The sequence below is a fragment of the Penaeus vannamei genome, chromosome 3, assembly GCF_042767895.1.
Source record: "Penaeus vannamei isolate JL-2024 chromosome 3, ASM4276789v1, whole genome shotgun sequence".
NCBI classification, from domain to species: domain Eukaryota; kingdom Metazoa; phylum Arthropoda; class Malacostraca; order Decapoda; family Penaeidae; genus Penaeus; species Penaeus vannamei.
Window position 1 is genome coordinate 28,642,164 of NC_091551.1, and position 17,861 is coordinate 28,660,024.

At 39.1% G+C, this 17,861-nt stretch overlaps 2 protein-coding genes across 6 annotated transcripts in view; one reads left to right on the forward strand and one right to left on the reverse strand.

Annotated features, from left to right (window-relative positions):
- The window catches only part of LOC113827114 (CWF19-like protein 2), a 47,644-nt gene extending 37,517 nt beyond the window's left edge, over positions 1-10,127 (reverse strand). Inside the window, exons 1-3 of the mRNA XM_070115806.1 lie at positions 9,552-10,127; positions 6,150-6,344; positions 5,876-6,007 (exon numbers count right to left, since the gene is read on the reverse strand). Coding sequence (XP_069971907.1) covers positions 5,876-6,007; positions 6,150-6,344; positions 9,552-9,644 — 420 coding nt within the window. The 5' untranslated portion in view covers positions 9,645-10,127. The remainder of the gene's footprint in view (positions 1-5,875; positions 6,008-6,149; positions 6,345-9,551) is intronic.
- A 706-nt stretch (positions 10,128-10,833) lies between these two features.
- Positions 10,834-17,636, forward strand: LOC113827112 (ubiquitin carboxyl-terminal hydrolase 37; the record flags this gene model as incomplete). 5 transcript variants are annotated; one of them, XM_070143568.1, is given in 10 exon segments in its annotated part: positions 11,079-11,415; positions 12,942-13,013; positions 13,491-13,546; positions 13,918-14,521; positions 14,639-14,833; positions 14,994-15,509; positions 15,703-15,888; positions 16,524-16,682; positions 16,994-17,168; positions 17,502-17,636. In XM_070143568.1, coding segments are annotated over 8 exon segments (2,013 nt in total), but the record flags the coding sequence as incomplete, so codon positions are not given.
- Positions 17,637-17,861: the final 225 nt, after the last annotated feature.

Sequence of the window (17,861 nt, forward strand, 5' to 3'; positions counted from 1 at the left end):
TATATAAAATACCCAATAACACAAGATAATAAAGCTTTATCCTCCATATTCCAGATTGCTACTGTCTGGCAAATCCTACAGTCCATCAATATTTCAGTTTATTTGATGGCCAAAGCTAAGTATAATATCATCATCATCATCATCATCATTCGGAGCTAACGCCGACGGGGGCGCATAGCCGCATCCACCTTCTGCTTCCAGCTTTTGGGATCCCTCATGGCAAGCCGCCAGGCAGGGATTCGGCCCATCTCGATCTCTTCCCAATAGGTTTGATTGATCTGCCCAAGCCACGACCTCCTAGGTTGTCCCACAGGCCTCCTCCATCCAGGGTTGTCTCTTACAGAGACAACCAGATGAGCAGGATCAGCCTGTGGAAAGCGAGCCAGATGGCTATATAGCCTGAGTTGGTGATCCTGGATTGTGCAGGTAACAGGTCCTTTGCCAGTCTAACGGTGCAGCCGTTGGTTAGACACATGGTCCTGCCAACAGTACCCCATGATCCGGCACAAGGACCAATTACAAAGGGCATCAAGACGAGACTCCAGTGTACTGGATAATGTCCAGGTTTCACTACCGTAGAGCAAAACTGGCATTACCAGGGCCTTGAAAACCCGTAGCTTGGTCCCTCTGCACAGGTACCGGCACCTCCAAATACTCTTGTTGAGAGAGTTCATGACCCCTGCTGCCAGGCCAATCCGTCTACTGACTTCCTGGTCTGACAGCCCAGAGTTATGAACTGCACTACCAAGGTATGTAAAGCTCTCTGTGACTTCAATGTCCTCACCGCAAGCACGTACCGACTGAACAGGTTCTCCTAGCAAGTCCCCAAAGTCCTGGATCTTGGTCTTGGTCCAGGAGACCTCTAGACCCAAGGGCTTCGCTTCATTACTAAATACATCGAGAGCCACCACTAGGGTTTCCAAAGACTCGGAATCGCAACATCATCGGCAAAGTCAAGGTCTGTAACCTTAAGGGGACCGTCCCGGAAAATGGCCACCTTTCCCTACTCTTTACATCATAAAAAAAAATCGGTTAGAGATAACTGATTGATTCTTTTTGCATGATATAGAGTAAAGAATTGCGCTCCGTTATATATATAAATTTTAACTTTGCTCCCCCATTGGGGGGGGGGGGGGGGCACCCCCAAAAAAGTCGAAAAAAATTGCTGTTTTTTTTGGTATGTTTTCGGTACATCCCAACTATCAGAGCTCTTTACAGAATATTCCCCCAAAAATACTGAATTTTGAATTTCCTTTCTTTTTTTGGCGGGGGACAGCTTGACATAGAGAACTATTTTTGATTTGTTTTTTCAGCATTAAAATATTATTATTTTTTGATTAAGGCAAAAATTCAAAAATCGGCCTTTTAACTGCCTTGGGACGCCGAGGCTCTAGTGAAAGCAACAAACTGCATTTGGATCGCATGAAAATTACGTGAGTTGGGATGTACCGAAGATTCATAAAAAAATGACGGAGCTATGGCGTTTTGTATTTGGCCCGTTGCCAAAGTTCATTATCTGTTATTTTTCTCTGAATCTAATGATATTATATATCAAAAAAATGCTTATTTAGTGTACTTTGCAATGCAATGATTACCAATAGGGATGCTATTCTGTAAAGGTATGTAATTTTTTTTTTTTCGTTGTTCATAAAAGTTGATTTTTTCATGTGAAAAGCTTTATAAATGCATTTTACCATAGAGACAACTAATTAAACCAGATAAAAACCTTTTTTCAATTTTTTTATTTTCTTTTATTTTTCAGTTTATTTATTATTTTTTTTATTTTGAAGAAATGGGGATCTGTGGATGGCAACATTAGTACAAAATCATTCTAATTTTAAAGTCCTGGCATGAATACAACATGGTGGTTCAATTGTGAAAATTTTAAAAGCATATGAATTTAGTACATTGAATTCGAGAACTTACGAAAGTCGTTGAATATTTCCCATGCCTCACACAGGGGGAGGAGGGGGAGATGGTCACTGGATGTTTATAATTTTCAAGGAGGATCATATGTACGTGAACGCACACACATAAAGTTAAAAAGATTAATCATCATAATTTAGTAGGCCTACATTGACTTTCATATCTAAATAATAAAATATATTAGTTATCCCTCTCATACCATTTTCTTAGATAATTGTCAATATTAACAGATTGCAAAGGAGAACAAGTGCATAGTATATGATTAGCCATTTGCACCCATTATCTTTACTAAGAAGTGCATAAAATCATGCAGACGCCTAGGTGTTGTGGGATATTTGCCAATTTATGGTGCCTAAGACTTACGGTAACGTCTAAACATATTCATTTTTATCGGGAACGCACGAAACGGATGCGATAGCTTTTTGAACGCCAGACGAAGACTACGCATACAACTTAGCTCAAAATTCCATATAGTTTTTATTTCAGAGCAGGTATTACTGAGTACTATCATAAATAATGAAATAATCTGTATCTCGCTTATATATAATATATATAATTTTTTCCTGATATTGGTATAAAAGTGTTCCTTGAACATTCACGAACTCATATCTATGCGCAATGTCATAATTAAATGCCTTATGAATGATTGCCGCAAGCAAAAGTCCAAATAGGTGTACCTGGGCGCTCAATGCGACGTACCTCTCCGGGTGCTGAGGGACTCACGCACCGGCTGCAAGACAACGAGCCATAGCAGGCGGTTAATACTCGTTTGGTAGTTTTCTCATCGATGTACCTATACTATACGCTAACTAACTCAATTTAACCCCCTTCCCCCCCTCTCTCAGGGTCGGTCCCCTTAATATTACCCTGTGTTGCTCCACAATGACTTTAAACAGTAGCTCTGCCTAGTATCCAGTCCATGCAAGTGTTGAAAAGAGTTGGTGCAAGAACACAGCCTTGCCTCACTCCTGAACTGACAGGAAAGAAGCTCGACAGGCCCCCCCACACTTTACATTACTTTCAGTACCAGTATATAGGTATGCTATTAGTTCAATAATCCTTGTTGGAATTCCTCTCAGTCTCAGGATCTCCCAGAGTGATTCCCGATGCACTGTATCAAACGCCTTCTTGAGGTCGATGTAGGCTGCAAGCAGCCCACGTCCGAACTCACGACGGCGCTCTACAATGACTCAAGCACAAGGATACGGTCTATTGTGGACTTACCAGGAGTGAATCCAGATTGCTCTGGCCTCTGATGCCTAAGTAGATGGTCTCTAATATGCCTCAGAAGGATGCGGGCAAGAACCTTGCCTGGTACACTGAGCAGAATGATGCCGCGGTGATTGCTGCAATTCCATCGGTCCCCCTTCCCCTTCCAGAGAGGGATGACCACACCCCTTAACAGGTCAGAGGGAATGGTACTGGACTGCCAAATGGCAGCCAAGACAGCATGCAATCCCTGCGCCATAGGTTCACCACCAGCCTTTCACAGTTCAGCTGGGGTACCGCAAATACCCGCTGCTTTACCACACTTCAGCTTGGAGATCGCCTCCCTAACCTCAGCTAGGGAGGGTGGGTCCTCGCTAATGGGTGGGTTCGGCAGCGGAATCACGGCACTACCCACATCCAAGATAACTGTTGGAGGGTCAACCTGCCCAACACTCCCGCACCGCAACAGGATCTGAGACAATCTGACCACCTACTAAGAGAACTGCTTTCACCTGTGAAGAGGGCTTGGAGTTTAGTTTTCTCAGGGCTTGGTATGCAGGACGAAGGTCATTTACTAAGAAATGGCCTTCGACCTGCTCAGCAAGATTCCTAATAAACTATTCCTTATCCCTTCTTAACAGAGACCGAGTTCTGCGCACCTGAGAACGGTGCAAATCCCGATCCCCTGCCAGATGAGCTGCACAGCAAGCATCAGTGGCTTCCAGTGTCTCCTGAGAAATTGAATTCTGTCTTGCTCTCGGGCGTTCTCCAATCGATTCTTGGGCTACATCAAGTGTTTTGCGCTTGAAGGTGTCCCACAAAAGTACAGGGTCCGTCAGATTGTCAAGCGCTGTGAACCGATCAGAGATTGTCTCAGCAAACCTCCGAGCTCACTCCCTCTCCTTCAGCCTGTCCAGATGAAACACCCTAGGGTGAGCATTGGGCCACTGGGGAGTTTTGAAGTGTACCCAGAGGGTAGCCACAACCAATCTATGGTCAGTACCACAGAACTCAGCACTCCTATACACCCTGCAGTTCTGGAGGATCCTCCAACGAGTGCTAACAGGAATGTGGTCCATCTCCTTGGCTGCATTACCCGCATCACTGTACCATGTCCAACGATGTGGGTCTGGGCACTGGTACCAGGAGCCAGAAATCCTCAATTTCTGGGATCTAGCAAAATCCCGGAAAAGGAGGGAATTCTCTCTCCCAGTATCAACTCCCGAACCATGAGGACTGACTGACATCTCATAGCCAGCTTGATCGCTGCCAGATACCGCATTGAAGTCACCCAGAACAATACCTTGCCGGAGACAACTGTCTGCCATAGATGCAAGTTTGGCGTAGAACATCTCTTTCACATCAAGTTTACAAACATCAGTAGGAGCGTACACAGCAATAAGAGACATGAAGCCACCTACACTGATCGTGCTGCTGCCAGGTCTTCTCACCTCCGAGAGAGCAGCCACCCCTACTCTCAGCCTCCCCAGTTCCCTCGATAGCAGGGGCAACCAATCATCCTGACACAAAGAGCGGATGTTCCAAGCCCCCACCCTGACTTCCTGAGGTTAACCCTCAGGCAGTCGCTCCAGGTGGACGCCACCTTTGCCACCCCCAGGCTGCGGGACTCTTCATCCACCTGTGGGGTTCCCTAAGGTTTTGCCCCACAAGCTTCATATTGGGCTGGCGGCTGCCAAAACGCAGGCAGGGAGCTCCCGTTCCCATTCTGCGCCCCAGCAGCCACCCTTCCAACGGGGCCCGCAGCCCGCCTCTCTTGCTGGGTAGGAGGGACATTACCCCTCCCCCCAGCATTTCTGTTTAAATGAGATGCTGCCTGGGGGGAGGAGGACTGGCAAGGCCTACCTCCCTCGAGCCTCCCATTGACCCCAGGGGGCTTAGGGGCAGGAGTTAGTACAGGGCCAGGGCATGTCTACATGCTGGTGGGCCATGAGCCTGTACCTCTGGGGCCTCCTGCTGCTCCAAGATCCCCTACAGTTCAGTCTGTGTGCCAGTTTCCATAGGTGGCCACGAGGAGGCACTGCAGAAGTCTCAATGATGGAGAGGCTATGAACTGGCAGGGGAGACTTATGCAGCGCTGCTCCCTTTTTCGCACAAGGCTAGCCAGCGGTGGCAGCTGCAAGCGAGAAGGCATGCAAGCACTTAACACTATCTAGGCTACCACACCATTGCTTCACACCACCCTGCGCATGAAGCACCCATATAATATAGTGTACTACATTCTATTCCTACAGTAGTAATATAGTATTTACCATTTCAAATTCCTTCTCTGTATTGCTCTTTCTACACTTACTTTTACCTTTTACAATAACTTTGATAATACCAATATAATTTTGGTACCACATCTCTGGTGTAGAATTTTTATAGTCTGGAAGTGGTCCTGTTCAAAGTATGCCAGATATCTGTAATTTATATATAACTGATACAGAATTAATCTATGCGTACCAAATAAAAGAATGAATAGATATCGTTAGAGAAATATTACCTTACAGAAATGTATATGCAAAAAATACACATAAATAAACACATACATAAGTATATACATATGTAAATATACACATACATACATAAATTCATAATCATAAGTAACAAGTAGAAAGCATCCCCATTTACTCAACAGATTCCTATGAAAACTATGAAATCGGTGGACAAAAAAATGCCTCTATGTTTGATCCTCCTTCAATAAAACAACTGGTGAGTAAATTCCATGAGTAAACTGTACCTCCATCCAGCCATCCCTCTTTCCCTGAGCCGCTGACAATTCCTGTTCTGTGGCTTGCTTAACCGACGAGGTGAGAGAAGCTGTGGGAGTAGATTTTTCAACCCATGCCCCTTCATCTTCACTGCTACTGCTCTGTAGAGAGAAAATGTGTTTTTGTCGACTAGATGATATATAGAACATGCGTTTATATTTGTAAAGATCAGCAAAAATAAATAAAAATGTGTCTTACAAGTTTTCTAAATCCTTCATGATTTCTACCAAATTCCTGACTTACTGAGGATGACGTGTCATGTTTCTTGCTCTTCTTCGATTTCTTCTGTTTCTTTTTCTTCTTCTTTTTTTCCTTTTTCTTCTTTTTCTTCTTGGAACTATCAAGGTTCGCCTCCACAGATGAGAGCATCCATGTGTGTTCCCCTCTCTGGCGGGCTACCTCTTCCCTCACTTTCCTGACCTCATACTCATTCTTGGCCTTGAATTGAAGAGTTAAGGGATTAGTCTCATGCAAGCAAAATCTAATACAGTTTAATTTGGACTCACCGTACAAGTGATGGAAAATATGTAATAAAATGGGGAATAGGTCAATTGGCAAAACCATTGTCACAATCTTTCTAGCAAAGTTTCTTAATACAATTTAACTTCAAAATAACTTGCTATATCAAACCTAATATATGGGTAATTGAGTTAACATCAAATTCTTAAAACAGAGTATTACATCATTATTTTTGGAAGAAATGACAAGAAAATGAAACAAACAGTAATCTAATTTCTATACACCTATTCTGATACCCTACAAGCACATAAAGATGAAGAATATTCAAGAGAAGATAGGAAATTATGATGTGATGTTTTGGAGGTAAATATCTCCACCTGCTTTATAGAGCATTCCTAATCATACCTTTATATACTTTTAACCTTAACTGAGATAACCATTAAGGAGATATTTGCAATGGCCATCAAAGTGAGGTTTTACCTTATTATACTAGCTACATTCTGTCCACATCCACTCAAAACTGGATATGATCTGTAATGGAAGGCCTACAATTTGAATTCTAATTAAATCTTCAGCAATCACCATGGCCTCCACACATTTGGTTCTCCAGCAAACTAAAATAAACCTCCACCTAGGAAATTCTGAGCAAGTTCTCATTTGATGACAGATGTCTGGAAAAAACTGGCTTTTACCAGCATACAAGATGATAGAGAATTGTTGCCCTTTGCTCAAGTCCCACAGGTACGTAGGCCAATGGGAGATATTTGGCTGTGACATCTAGGCAAGAGGCAGATGGGTAAATGGCCAGTAATAATTTACGGAATAAGTTATTTACAGCGACATGCTTAGGTAGAGTGGGAAAAATAGAAGGGGATAGAATACAGTTTAAGATGCGCAGGCCTTATAGTCACCACTAAATGACAAAAATATAACGCGTGCTTGCTTTTCAAATTCAAAGTCCATGAGCTTGTTTACCTTGCAAAGAAAAACACAACACTGACCCACAAACATGTTTTTGCATTCTCGAACTAGTCCGTGTATTATAACGCGCTTGTCAAAATGATATTTGGCTAATTATCTATGTCTGTTGGTATACATTTATGCCTTTATAGTCTTTATTAATGTTATTATACTTCATTTGCAAATTCTAATATTTATCTATACCCTCATATAGAATCCTGCATAGCCAGTGTTTCACACTTTCTTGACAGCTCACCAACCACTCATTTTGAGTGAGAAGAATGTGAGAAATGTTGCTTTTCCAGTGCTGTGTTGATTCTGGGTTCTTTTTAAGACTTTTACAGTGGCATCGAAGAATAATTAGACTTTAGTAACCATCCCAGTTTTATATCTGAGCCCATCAAGAGCTCCAAATGACAAAAAAGGTGATTAAAATTGAAGCAATCCCAAGGTACAAAGAAACACCCAAAGTTTCAAGTTTCCGGATATAAAAGGTATTTGGATTATTATTTTATAGTGTGAATGCAGCTCTGTCTTGCCGTACATACCGTGGTAGAGAGAATGTGTCCTGGGGGATGTTGGGAGGCTTGCCCCCCAACATCCCTCCCCTCAGGCAGTGCCCAAACGGTATGCTTAGTCACGGCAATACATACTGATATATTAGGTTGGTTTATTGGTCAGTACGTTTTTTGGGTGGGTTGGGTTCACATAGAGTTTTTGATTTCTGGCACATCAGCCTGTAGAATTTCAAAGATAGCAGTTACATCCGTAGAGTTTCATTGGCCAATTTTAAGCATTTTTTGTGATAGTTTTACGCATTTTGAGCATTATTCTTCTTATTTAAGCTTGTTTTACCCCATAATTTCCCTGATATACTTCTTGCCCTCCCCTGCTGAAGGGACTATCAAATTAAGATCGTCGATGGAGAAATGGTACTCAATCTCCTGAACGATTCATTCACAGAAGAAACAATCCCGAAAATCAATGAAATCATAGGATTTCATGCAGACATTTTTCTTTTTTCGACTTAGTCTCTAGGGAGGTGCGTCACTCTATGTAACAATTACCTAATTTACATTTACTGAAAGAAAACAGATTAGGAATCACACAAAAACTTGTAATGGTACCGGTATGTGAATACGTAAGTCCATATTCTGATATTTATTTCTAATTTGGTAATTTTCTATATTACGTCTGCCGCTCACCCAGGGGCAATGATGTTGAAGTGGCGTACGTAATATCTAAAAATACCCTAATAATATAAACCCACAGTGAAAACAATCATGGTTATTCACATGACAGGGGAGCAGTGGCCCCCCTGGAGGTGGCTGCCGCCCCCCAAAACCTTGCCGAGGAAACAAAATCTCCACCATGTATTCACAGCAGGATAGAGCGCACACGAACTAGATGCGGAGCCGATAACCTACAATAACCTAGGATTTTTAAGGTACTAACCTCATTGATAGATGCCGCTAATAGTAGGGAGGGTGCTCCTTTGCCACAGAAGGTGAAGGAGGCAGGTTGTAATGTGGACAGTGAGAGGAATCTAACGATACCAAAATCATCGATATCGGAGCGGCGGAGGTAATATAGAAAATTACCCACATCTCTACCATTTCTTCCTAGCTGGTTGCTATTTCGTGCAGGAAATCCATCTCCAAGTACTGAACGCGAAGGTTATTTCGATTAGGAATTCGAATGTCGTTGTTCCAGAGGACGGGAAACTCGACCTTGAGGCCATCAGTGTAACATCGAAAGAGGCGCAAAACCCACCGTCAAGGGCGGACCACCCTGTTCATCCTGATTATACTACAATCGTGTTTATATACAATGCTGACTATGCCAAGGTTAATATGCTGATTCAGTGGGAATGTTGTGAGGTAATTATAACATTACGCCCGCTGCTCCGACATAGACGATGATTGTGTAACACTCTAGCCTGCCGTGAGTACGTGGTGGAGGTTTTGTTTCCTCGGCGGGGGTTGGGGGCGGCAGCCCCCCCAGGGAGGGAATCCAAAGAGACCAAAATCGTCGATATCAGGGAGGCGGACGTAATATAGAAAATTACCTCTAATTTATTTGTTTGTAGAAATAATCAGCCAAAATAACACTGATAATGCTTTACAAACAAAATACTCTTGTAAAATAAAACTTCTGGTAAAACAAATACGAAAATGTAACTTCCAATAAAATCTTCAGTTGATGTCGCAGTTAGAGTGGACTCACCTTCTCAAGAATATAATTTCTAGCTTCTCTTTCCAGTTGTCTTTTCTTTTCCTTTTGCCTGGAGCTCTCAAAGTCAATTATGGGATGAGACATTGTGAATGAAGAATTGTAAGAGTAAATACGATTTGTGAAAGACGTTCGCGTTTTGTTTACGTAGCATTTGCTAAATTAACTTGATTTTAATCTTGTATTATATCTGTGTGAATGAGTTAATGTAGCCTAAAATGATTCTTAAAATACATGAATTTTCTTTTGGAATACAAACATTGTATATTCTACTTTTCTCTCTTAATTTCTCAAATGATACATTTCATGTACAGGGAAGCATGTAAACACATCTACTTCAGTTTGCATTATTATGATTCACTACTATTCAAAAAGTCAAAAATATATTCGTGCTTTAAGTCAAGACATATTTCACATTTTTTTCCTAATTATGGAGTGACATTATCAGATCCCGCATAATAAGGTGTAATTTGCATTCAGTACGAGGTGCCGAATGAACGATAACCGCGAATTGTTATTATCAAATACCTACAAATATTTAATACTTTCACCAATGGTAGAATGTATATTCTATTTTTCTTGACTGCATGATTCACTAATGAAGATGAATATCAATCGAGCTCGCCCAATAGATAAGATATGATAAAGCAGGAAGTCAAATACGCACATCCACCTGACGTGACGCAGAAATATGCCGGCAAAATTTTCTTCATTAATCTAATCAATAATTTATTGTGAATTAATGCTGGCACATGCATACGAGGCAATAGTTATGTCGTTTTTACAGTACCACGAAGATCTGTGTGGGATGTAAGTTATCTATAAAGTTTATGCGTGATTGTGGCAACGCGTTTTACGGGTCAGAAAGTTACTGCGTTTTAGTTTTCTTTTTATTAAGTAGCTGCGGCAAGTATGAATTTTCTCCCCGATTGATAATGTTGAGATAGAAAAGATATAAAGGGAGAAGAGAAGGGATATAAATAGATAGATGGAGAGAGAGAGAGAGAGAGAGAGAGAGAGAGAGAGAGAGAGAGAGAGAGAGAGAGAGAGAGAGAGAGAGAGAGAGAGAGAGAGAGAGAGAGAGAGAGAGAGAGAGAGAGAGAGAGAGAGAGAGAGAGAGAGAGAGATGAATAGAAGAGGAAAACATAGTAACTAAAAAAAGTAAATATCACATACCCAAATATATCCTAAAAACACAAACACCGCCACCACACCCTTAAAACCCCAAAGATGAAAAACCTAAAAGAGAAAGTCATCTCGTACGACACTTCTCTCCGTCCCCGCACGACACTCGGCCTCAGTGGAAGCCGAATTTCGCAGCCATTTCGCGCGCTTTTCCGGGAGGCGTGGGATGTAGATCTCGTGTTTTGAGTGTTGTGAAAGTTCGCCCAATTATTCCCCTTATTACGAGGAGAATATGAACTTTGGAAGCTCTTAGAGAACGCGGAGGTAAGCCGGAGAGGAATTCCGAGCGGAGTTTCTGGATAGAAAGTTCTCTTGTTTTAGAGGTATTCAATTTTTTTTCCTCGTTTACCTTTTTCCGCCTTCCCCAAATTTTTTTTCTTCTAGACTTTTCAAGATTTTTCTCTCCGAGGCTCATCTTACCTCGCCGGGATGATGATGCCGATAGTCTCGAAGTTCTCACCAATCCCCCAGACCACCAGGAGTTGGAATTTTTAGTGAAATAGGGTCTTGAGAGTGAAAATAAGGCGAATGTTTACGTGTGTGTGAGAGTACATTGGAGAAAGCGTGGCGGGCTGAGGTCAGACCTACGGGTTTTAACAATGCACTCGAGGCGGGCTGAAGGGAAGGAATTTCATTCTTTTGGGGGATTGTACAGGTTCGCTTCGTTTATTTAGTAGGTTAATTTTTTTTATTTGTGTGTGTGTGCTTGTGACGTTGCGTATTTTATATTTTCGGGATTAAGGTAATGGGGCTGGCAAAAGAAGGGTTTTTTCTACTTTTCTGTGCATGGGGAGCATCTTCGTTTATTTTGAGTTTAAGGAGGTTATTTTTTGGTATTTTTCTGTGTGTGTGAGAAGGTTGTGTTTCTTTGGTTTCAGGTGATGGGGTGGTGAAGGAAGGGCTTTTTCCATTCATATCCAGGTGGAGGGGGGGGGCCTCTCTTCGTTTGTTTGAGTTTGAGGAGGTTTTTTGTGCGTGTGAGGTCATTGAGATGATGGGGTTGTGAAGGGAGGGCCTTTTGTAATAAGGTGTAGGTACTTTGTTTGGTCAAGGTTTGGTTGAAATAAAGTGTGGAATCTAGCAAAGTTTGAGGAGGTTTAGTTTATTATTCTTTCCCATTTTTTGGTTAGGTTCTGTTTGAACAAGCACAGGTTAAAATGTCCTAAGAAAGTTAAATTGAAGATTTTATGACAGATTTAAAGCCCAGTTAACTGAAATGTACCATATACCAGTGCAGCATTTCATCGTTCTGCACAGCTTGTAACATTTATTGCAACTCACTAGGCTTAGTCTGGTTATGTAGTAATTCTAATGTTAGCTGTGGGCATGTTTGACATACCATACTGTTTGACTTCATGATAAACTTGACAACATTAAAGAAAATTCCTGGGTAATTGGTTATGAAATGACTGCGCCTCTGAGAAGACCTTGTTATTCAAGCTAGTAACAACATTAGGGTCAGTCCTGGCAATCCACAACCATTGCAGTATGAATCAGTTCTTGTTTTCAGGCTCCAACACTTTTGCCTCAAATGATTATTTTTCATTTATGACTAAAGTACATGTAAAATACATTACTTAGATTCATTATTTGCTTTATAAGAGATGGAAATATGAAATTCAAGTGTTACCCAAAAATCATCCTAACCTGGTTGGACCCCCACTCAGTCACTTTGTTTCTCTAAGTGGGTGCTTCTTCCATACAAACCTCACTTGATTGCCATAAATTCAGTCTTCATGCAGCATTTGTCACAACTCATTTTCTTAATATACAATGTTATTCTTTGCCAGGGAGCTATACTGATATATATCAGTGGAGGTAGTTTTCCTCTCTCTCAAAGACAATGTCCTTAGATTTTCCCAGTCTTAATTTCAGTCATATGTATAAATCCCAACCATTTGAAAATTAACAGTTTGCCTTTGTATTAGATTCATTTTGGTTCATTGCATTGGTCAGCAGGTCAGGCTCCAGCATTCTTGTGAAGTGCCATGTTGGGATCAGTCTCATTGTGCAATATACAACCAGTTGCTTGGAATTGTAATAAGTTGAAGTCAACAATAAGAGTTACTTAGCTCCAGGTATTTAGTACTCCTAAAGAAATTTAAAAAAAACTTGCAGTATTCCATAGATTCTTTTTCTTATGGAAGGACAAATCTTACCCTACCCACTGCATCTTGAGTCTAATGCTAATTCCCACAGGTGAAGAAAAAGGATGACTTTTAGTTGATTACAGCATACTCTGTTTATGAGTGTGTTTTTGTTTTAATGTGGGTATGTGGCTTGCATTTATGTATGTGTCTGCATATATCTATTTATAGCTCTGATTATTCATATATAGGAAGTTGGTTATACATAGATCAAATGATATTTTATTTGTGTCCACTTGAAAATGGATAAGTAATTTACTTTAAGCTATTGTATTCTATTTCTTTTTAGACATTCTGACATTCTAGCTGTAGGCCTATTTGTAGGACTTTCTCACTCTTCTCTTTTTATTCCCATTTTTGAGTTTACTTAATAGAAATTCATTTTTCATTATTTCATTTACTGTATTGATTGATTTATTTAAATTTTACTTCATTAAAGCATATGTAGACATGAGTATACTGTATGAATAAGAAAGTGTACAGTATAAATGATAGTGACAAAGTCAGGAATGAGTTGGATAATGGGAAGATTAAGGATTTAGTTAGTATTTTTTCCTTCTTTTTCTATGTTCAATTTTACAAATGTAGAAATTATTTACAGCTGTGGTTGAAAGATGGAATTTACTCCAAAGAAACCACCAGCTACATTTAATTCAAGTAAGTAGGCTTTTTATTTCATATTTCATATTTCATATTTTATTTCATATTGATCATTTGTTTCTTTGTGTTTTTTTTAAGTGTTCTTAAAAGTTTATTTGTTTTATATTTCATGGAAAATAAGGAGTGCAAATTTTATATTGATTGGTAGGTACAGATATATCATGAGAGAGAGTGAGAGAGGAAAAGATAAAGAAAAGGAATTAGGAGATAGGAAAGAGAATTATAAGATATGAGTAAAGATTAGAGGAAAATCATAAAATGAATATATCAAACTTTGTGGAGTTTTTATAATTTCATTAGATATATTACATTTATGAGAAAAAAATTACATCTTTATTTAATTAATGTTTTTCACAATGTTATTCAAGGCACAGTCCGTCGGAATCCATATTCGACTGGCAGTCGGAATTACCTCAAGAAATACCAGCATCGAGGAGGGAAGGCAGGGACCCCACACTCGTCCTATGGAACTCCTCCCAGAACGGTTTTGCAGAAACGGTTTTCATCTCGCTCAGAGAAGATGGTAACCAGTGCATTGAAGGCCTTGCCACAGCCTGAGGAAGGTAATACCCTCGGAAAATGGTTGGGCAAAAAGGATTCGTCTCCTCAGGCCTTAAAGCGTCCCTTTAGTGCTATTAATGGGACTGAGAATACTAAAGACCCTTACAACATCTTCTCGGACAATGAAGAGGATGTTTTTATTCCCACACGGAAAGAGAGTAAATCCAGTCCTACTTCGGACAAAGAGAATTCGCTCTTTGGCCCACCAAAAGCAGGGAGTGTGAAGGTGTATGGTAATAAGAAAAAGCCCTTGAACCTCTGCAGATCCAGGCTTGTAAGTGATATCTCACCTGAAAAAATTGAGAAAGCTTATGGGCCAAAGTCTTATTTTTCTGCAGAGAAAGAAAATGTCCCAACAGAACTGTGTAGTGAGCAACCAGTGTCATCAGTTACACCACCACATCTGATAGGGTAAGAAAAATCAATTATTGATGTCTACTTTTTAAATTTTTTTGCAGTATATAGTTGATAAAAGTTTTCCAAGGAAAAAATGTATATGTATATAACTTTTGCTTTTGATTATTTCAGATTCCCAAACTATGGCAACACATGTTACCTAAATTCAGTCATCCAGTCATTATTTGGTCTTTCTTCATTCCTACTGGATTACCGGATAGTGGCTTCACACCTGGATATGGCCCACACATCTCTCTTCTATGGTCTGAGTCAAGTGCTGTCAAATAGAATGAAGGGCCAAGTATCTGGTGTGAAACAGTCTCTCAAGTAAGTGAATTAACTTTTTATAATGTTGCTCACTCCTTTCTAGTGCTCTCTGCTTTCTTTCATGCTTTCTGACAATGAAATAGCTCCTTGCTAGATTATGATGTAATACTACAAGATCAGTGAAATTGCTAAATGCTTACTTGAATTTCTATTCCTGCAGAACTGTGAAGGAGAATTTAGAACGTGTTGATGGTTCCTTCTCTGGTTTCAAAATGCAGGATGCAAATGAATTCCTCACACGGGTCCTGGACACCATCAAAGATGAGATAGACCGCTGCCACATGACCACACCAAGTCCAGACCGCCCTTCTGGCTCACAGTCTCTTGCATGCACCCCAAATGGAGAGCTGGATGAGGAAGTGTATCTCAACGGCTGCACTAGAAGAGATCCCAGTCCTGTTAAACAAGATACAGTGAAAAATAATGATGCTTCTCCAGTCAAAAGCCCTGAATTAGAGACTAAAACTTACTGTAATGGTGAGGGTATTCCAGAAGAAGTATGCATGGAGAATTTGCAAGACCTAGATGCAGATGATGTACTTGCAGAAAGAATAGCCTCAAGAGAAAATGCACAACTTGACACCCCAACCAAGCATACTGCACCAGAAGTAATCCCAAAAAATCCAGTGAAGGATAATTTTGAGTTTCAGCTGCTTGAATCCTATAGATGTTTGGGGTAAGAATATCAAAGACGTAAACTAATTTTTATATTTTGTATGGTAAATTTATGATTTCACCTAACTCTTGACATAGTAAGATATTGATGCATTTTCATACTAGCTAATTTATTATTATTTGAACAACTGGCTTTAATATAGTATTTTTATTAATATAGACTTATCATATTGAGAAATGTACCCTTTTTACAGTTGTGAGGAAGTTGAAGGTAGAAAACAAGAGTATTTTGGCCTATATGTCAACCTCCCTGAAGAGGGTAGAGACACCATTCAGGATGCCATATCCTCTTACATGAGTGCTGATGAGAGGGAATTGAAATGTGAAAAATGCCTTCACAATCAATCTTCAGTTGTTACTACAGTGACAAGATTGCCCAGGTAATTTATACTAAGAATGAGTTTTGAACTGTAACTTCATGGGGCTTAGTATGTAAGTAATGGTGATTGAATATCCTGTTTGTGATAATACTTATGAAGATATACTGTAAATCTGAAGAGAGTGGGTAATCAGTTTTTACAATATGAATTGATATATAATATATATATATATATATATATATATATATATATATATATATATATATATATATATATATATTTATGTATATATATATATATATATATATATATATATATATTTATATGTATATATATATATATATATATATATATATATATGTTTATGTATATATATATATATATATATATATATATATATATATATATATATATATATATTTATGTATATATATATATATATATATATATATATATATATTTATGTATATATATGTATATATATATATATATTATATATATATATATATATATATATATATATATATATATATATATATATAATGTGTGTGTGTGTGTGTGTGTATTGATATGTATTTAAACATATTTATTTATTTATTTATTATATATACATGAACGTATATATGTATATGTATATATAGAAAGTAGAGATGTGTTGGTGTGAAATCTAATATTGTATATTTTTGTCTGAGCAGAATTCTTATTGTGCAACTCAAGAGGTATGAATACAAGCCAGAACAGTGTGAAAGTATAAAGATGTCATCTCGAGTGCACATAAACCGATGGATCACCTTAGACCCTTATTTGACTGACGATGTTGAGGGACCCTCTCCTTGGAGTCCTAATGCTGTCAGGTATTATTTATTAATTTGATTTTTTTATTTTTTTTATTTTGGCATTGGATTACAAAATCTTAATTTTTTCATTGTTCACTGATTTTTCATATGCCTCCATCATGATACAGATTAGGAGGTAAATTTATGTTTGTTAGATGCAAATGTATCAAAGATTAATTTTATCCTTCTCCATCATTTTTTTTATATAATGGAGAAAATGTTTATTTTTTTACTTTGACTTGTGCATTTGATTTTTGATGGGATATGGATACCCTTCCTATACAAAAACAGCAGAAATACATGGTGATGATTGGTTGATGTTTTTGCAGTACTATTGTTCCTCGACCACCAAAGCAAGCAACGCTAACTGTGCGTAATTTGTCATCGGAACTCAATGTTTGCGACTCGAAGAAGGATAAAGAAGAATTGTGTCTGACAAGTCCAGTCAAAGCAGCTGCAAATGTCCCAATAGCCATTCCTGATAATGAAGATGAGGAACTCCAGGTAAGCAATCATAGGTAGTAGAGAGAATGTTATGTACTGTACCTGTATACTGCAGAATTTTTATAGATGAATTGCAAATACCCCAGAGTGCATCACAAGTTTTTTTTTTATGATCAATCTTTTATAATGAAAACAAAGAAATGGTAATGATACTAGTCTAAATTGCCTCATTTTAAGGGAAAGTTAACTTTATTTACATGTAACTAAAACTGGGAATTGACTTGCTGAATGCAAGATTCGTTGGAGGGTAGTACATACTTCATTTTATTATTTTTAATAAGGAAAATGTATAGTATTTGATGGACAGAATATTATTAAGAATCATATTTTCAGGAAGTAATGCGTCGCAGCATGAACGATATTGGAGGTGGAGAAGACGACGAGATTCAGCAAGCCATTAGACTGTCACTGCAAGAGCTTGGCATGACCTACTCCCAAGAAAATCAGGGAGAAAATGCTGAACAGGAGGTAAGAGAGAGAGAGCATGCCCCTTTTTTATTTTGTAATATTACTTTTTTTTCTGGCTACATAATGTTATGTTGCTCCTTGTTGTGTTGGACAAAATTGCCCCTGGATGATCACATGGCAGATAAAGAGCTTGTTTTGCTTTGCCAGTGAGAGCTGATAGGTAAGAGTCTAGTACATGTTATTATGCAGTCATGACTAGACTCCTACTCATCTGCTTCTGCTGGG